This window comes from Scylla paramamosain, chromosome 39 (genome assembly GCF_035594125.1).
Source record: "Scylla paramamosain isolate STU-SP2022 chromosome 39, ASM3559412v1, whole genome shotgun sequence".
NCBI classification, from domain to species: Eukaryota; Metazoa; Arthropoda; class Malacostraca; order Decapoda; family Portunidae; genus Scylla; species Scylla paramamosain.
Genome location: NC_087189.1, coordinates 2,532,501 through 2,537,775, shown reverse-complemented (window position 1 = coordinate 2,537,775; position 5,275 = coordinate 2,532,501). Strand labels below are relative to the sequence as shown.

The window sequence follows — 5,275 nt, the reverse complement described above, 5'->3', positions numbered from 1 at the left end:
TATTTAATCTTTCATTTTAGTCTTAACCACTGCCTTGTGTGATTTTCATTATTGAGTCTTCATCATTAACTATGTAATGGGTGTTCTAGCTTTATGTATTCCTCCAAAGTACCTCATGTATCTACTAACTATCGAATTATATCAGTATGTTTTCTTTCTCATTTAATCCTAACTATTTGTATTTAATCTTTCATATTGGTCTTGACCACTGCCTTGTGTTACCTTATTAAGTTCATTATTAACTATGAGTTTTCTCTCTTTAAGTACCTCCATCAGTCGAATTGTATTAATATGTTATCTTCCCTCCTTAATCTTACCTATTTAACTGTGTTCCTTCCTTCATTATTGAGTGTATGATGTATTTCCTATGTTCATATATCTCTTAAGTACCTCCTTCATCCATAAACTATCGAATTGCTTCAATATGTTACTCTCCCTTCTTAATCTTAACAACTAAACTGTGTTCCTTCCTTTATTATTAACTGTATGATCTAGTTCCAACGCTCATATTTTTCTGAGTACCTCTTTCATCCAACTGTTGTATTGCATTAATATGTTACTCTCCCTTAATCATAACAACCTTACTGTCCTATGTTTATTATTAACCATGCGGTCTGCTTTCCCTAAGTAACGAGTCCATCTTCTATTTATCGAATCGTATTAATATGTTAGTTTTCCTTCGTGCATTGCTGGAATGAGCTCGTCAAGTGGTTTTGTTGTCTATTATTAACCAGGCAGTGTGTTTCTCTGCTCTGATATGCTAAATAACGAGGCCGCCCTCTGTCCAGCGAGTTGTGTTGATGTGTTGGTTTCCTTCGTGGGTCGCTGTAATTCAACGGTGAAGTGTTTGTGACTCATCGATACGTACAGGTGTTTTGTTATTGATTCACTCCTGTTGATGCAGTTTAGATGGAGGTGTCATTAATTTCTCGTACATTTGAGTTTGTAATCTACTCGTTCTCTTTATATACCTTGCTTTTTTTTTTTTTTATACACAATAACACCTTCTTCTTTATAGATGTTAGATACATGCACACAAATAGATCTGATAAAACTAGATAAATAACTTAAATTACTTAATAATCTGCATAAATATCGATGTTTTTTATTACCTTGCAATTCCCTGCATTTATTAGTAATCAGTATTTTGACAGGTAACATTCTTTAGTAAAAATAGATATCTTCACAAAATAAGTATATTATTCTTCAGTGTATATTATTATTATTATTATTATTATTATTATTATTATTATTATTATTATTATTATTATTAGAATTTCTTATTATTTTCTTTATTATTTTCCTCATGTTTTTCCCAAGTATCATTTTCCCTTTAATTTTTCATTGTTTTCCTCTATTATTACTTAACATGTTACATTTTTGTGTTATTATTTCACTTATTATTTCCCCATTATATTTCTGTTATTTTCACCCATTCATTATTTACACATTATTTTGCTTCATTTTTACCTGTGCTATTATCATCCATATATTTTCTTAACTTTTTCTTTACTTATTAATTTACGCATCTATTCACATTTATATTTTGGCCATACTTGCTCTCCATTTTTTCACTTGTATTAAAAGAAGTTCCTCAAGAGTCTATTCCTTGATATGTTTTCTTATGTTCATTTACCCTTAAAAAAAAAAAAGAAGTTATTTTAAGGTTCCTCACCAGATATATATTTTTGCTTTTAGCTATCATAAAAAGAACAGGTTGCTTTATGAGTCTGGCTGTAGAATCATAGCGTATTCCTTTACGTTTCGTTCACAGGCCATTTTACATCCTTTACCTTCCCTTTAGTCCTTTAGTCTTCAAGGAAACATGTTCTGTATTGGCTGGGTTTACATTTTCTTTATTATCTTTATCTAAGGTGTAGGTAGAGGTGTACACTTTATATTCTATACTTAAGGGTTGCAGAGTGTAGGATGCAGTGTGAAATATGGGTGTGTTGCGTGCAGGTGTGTTGCATGGGCTTTGTGTTGTTCCTCTTCTGTTTTTTGTTTGCATGTTTTTTTTTTTGTGGTTGTTGGATTGAAGTGTGTGTGTGTGTGTGTGTGTGTGTGTGTGTGTGTGTGTGTGTGTGTGTGTGTGTGTGTGTGTGTGTGTGTGTGCACGCGTGCGTGCATGCGTGCGCGCGCGCCCCTTTATATATATATATATATATATATATATATATATATATATATATATATATATATATATATATATATATATATATATATATATATATATATATATATATATATATATATATATATATATACACACACACACACACACACACACACACACACACACACACACACACACACTATTGATCTTTTCTCAGTAGTTTGTGTTTAAATTACCTTATGATATTATGGCTAATGTTATTATTTGTTTCACTACAATCAAGTGAGTTCATTCTTATCAGAATACGGGGAGATGAAAAAATTATAATTAACTGGGTAACAAATTTATTCCACTTACTGACAGACAGACAGCAACGAGACCTGACTGACAGTGCCGACATGCAGGAGACAGGAGTGTTCTCGTGGCGTCCTCTCACTGTCCTCTTGGCGCCCACTTGTCTCTCACTGGCTGGCCTCTTTTCGCGCCTCGTCCTGATCTCCCTCCTATTCTTTCCTCTTCACGTTTTCTTGGAGTGGGTTGGTCGCTGCCGTGATTTTTGTCGTGGCAGTTATCGGTTCGTTGTTGTGTTCGTTGTGTAAGTGGTATTAGTAATGGTAGTAATAAAAACAGGTTCTGGCTTGATAACATGTGAGTCACACTCGCCTCCACTCGGCTGTACAGACAGGCATGCATACACACAGACAGACACAGACGCACACTGACCACAGCAACACAAGTAACACACCGGCGCCGCCCATGCGATGCGTCCCTGCGCGGCACTGTGCGGGGGGCGGCGGGCTGTCCGGAGGTTTGGGGAAGGGGAGGCACACTGGGCGACACTGACGAACAGACAAACGGCAGGGGGACATCCCGCGCAGCCATGCCCTACACGCACGGGGCGGGGCGGCCCCTCGGGGCAACACTCACCAGAAGCGGCCGCCGCGCCCCGCACGTCTGCGCTGTCGTTCCGCGGCGTGAAAAGGACGGCGTGGGGGCGGGTTCCTGTGGGGCGCCGTAGGCAGCCCGGCCTCGCCCTGAGTGACGGCCGGCGCCCCGGGGCTTAGGTCACGCCGGTGAGGCCCACGTCCAGCGGGAGGGGCGGCGGCCGCGCAAGAACGGGCCGTGGGCTTGATGGGTCTGGGCGCGGCAGGGGGTGGCGGCAGGGGCGGCGGGAGCGGCGGCGGGAGGTAGGTGAGGGAGCCCAGGAATGGCGCGGCGCCCCAGGCCCCTTGGTATAACAGCGGCGACGGGTACAGCAACGGCGGCGGCAGACGAGCCAGGCAGGGCGGAGGCAGTAGATGGAGAGGCGGCGTGAGCTCGCCGGGCGGCTTGAGGGGCGGCGGCATGAAGCGGCGGCGGCACCCGCGGGGCCTCCACGCTGCGCTGCGCCGAGCTGATCTGCGCCAGACCTGCCTCCATGGCGTCCTTCTCGTCGCGGGGAATCTTGAAGCGCTTTCTGCGGCGCAGGAAGCTGCCGTTCTCGAACATGTTCATGGCGGATGGGTGCAGCGTCCAGTAGGCGCCCTTGCCCGGCCTGTCGGGGCGGCGCGGGATCTTGATGAAGCAGTCGTTGAAGGAGAGGTTGTGACGCAGGGAGTTCTGCCAGCGCTGCGTGTTCTTGCGGTAGTAAGGGAAGTTGTCCATGATGAACTTGTAGATCTCTGCCAGCGTGCACATCTTCTCGGCGCTGTTCCAGATGGCCATGGCGGTCAGCGAGATATACGAGTACGGCGGCTTCTGCTCGCCGTAACTCTCACGCGTGGGCCGCGGCATGCTGGCGCAGTGGGGCGCCCCTGGGCTGAGAGCCCGAGGTGTGCCTGGGAGCGCCGCGGGCGTGGGCGTGTGTGCAGACCTGGGAGCAGCGGCGGGCGCACTGAATGTTGCAGGTGCCGCTGCAGGTGACCGCCAGCCCAGTCACGTGACTACAAGACCGTCGCTGAGTGGCGGGCTGGGCGAGGTGGGCGGGGCCACGGCCTGCATGGACCAGCCTTGCATGGCGGGCGGGGCGTGGCTGCGGGGGCGTGGCAGGGCACGGGCGTCGTGGCGGCGGCGGGGCAGGTGAGGCAGAGGCGGGGCAGCGGCGGCACGCATTTACATACAGATGATGTTACCTGGCCCCGCCCCGCCAGCACCGCCCCGCGACACCCCGCCCCGCGTCACCCTGTCCCGCCCCGCTCGCCCTCCCGTGCCCCGCGGGGACCACCACCACCACCACCACCACCACCACCACCACCACCACCACCACCACCACCGCCGCCGCCGCCGCCGCCTGTGGAGGTGAACAACACGACCCCACCACCACCACCACCTCAGCAGCCATCGCCGCCCCCCACCCGGGCACGCCTCACTCTGCACTGCTCCCCAACAACCACGTTCACCCCGACATACGAGCCTTGGAAGGCGCGGACGTAACTCTATATGCTTCTCTGTTATTCCCGTGTGGCGGCGCTGTGGTGGTGGTGTGGTGGTGATGTGGTGTGGTGTGGTGTAGGTGGCATGGTGATGTGGTGGTGTTGTGGTGTGGCGGTGGTGCCTCATCACGACAAACTTTATGACGCCCACACTTTATCTGATTCCCCAATTGTAACTTAGATGTAACTGTAACCTCGTAATGTATTGGGCGTTGTGGTGGTAGTAGTAGTGGTAGTGCGTCTGTCATCAATGCACATTTTCACCACCACCACCACCACCACCACCACTACCACTGTTGCTATCTATGCACCTGTCATTACCTGCCTCCCACACCACTACCACCACCACCACCACCACTTGTCTTCATTAAGCTGTTTTATTTACCCCTTCTTTCTTTCCCTCCACCATTTCTTTTACACTACTACTACTACTACTACTACTACTACTACTACTACTACTACTACTACTACTACTACTACTACTACTACTACTACTAGTAATACTGATACTACTACTACTACTACTACTACTACTACATACTACTACTACTACTACTACTACTACTACTACTACTACTACTACTACTACTGCCATACTGGATATTTAACGATAAGAAATCAACCCTTTTTTCTACTATGCGAGCGATATTATTTGAGAGCGAAATGTGAGGCGGCGAGGAGGGATTAAGCACGATGAGAAACGACTTTTGCGAAACTCTAATGAAATATTTCGTTCGTATGTGTGTAG

At 46.9% G+C, this 5,275-nt stretch overlaps 1 protein-coding gene across 1 annotated transcript; it reads right to left on the bottom strand.

The window, feature by feature from the left end:
• Nucleotides 1-2,428: 2,428 nt before the first annotated feature.
• On the bottom strand, nt 2,429-4,302 carry LOC135092037 (fork head domain-containing protein FD4-like). Its single transcript, XM_063990186.1, has one exon. The coding sequence runs from the start codon at nt 3,887-3,889 to the stop codon at nt 3,182-3,184; it is 708 nt and encodes a 235-aa protein (XP_063846256.1). The 5' UTR covers nt 3,890-4,302; the 3' UTR covers nt 2,429-3,181.
• Between the last annotated feature and the right edge of the window lie 973 nt (nt 4,303-5,275).

Coding starts and splice junctions, on each gene's coding strand:
- LOC135092037 (XM_063990186.1), bottom strand. CDS start 3,889: ATGCCGCGGCCCACGCGTGAGAGTTACGGCGAGCAGAAGCCGCCGTAC.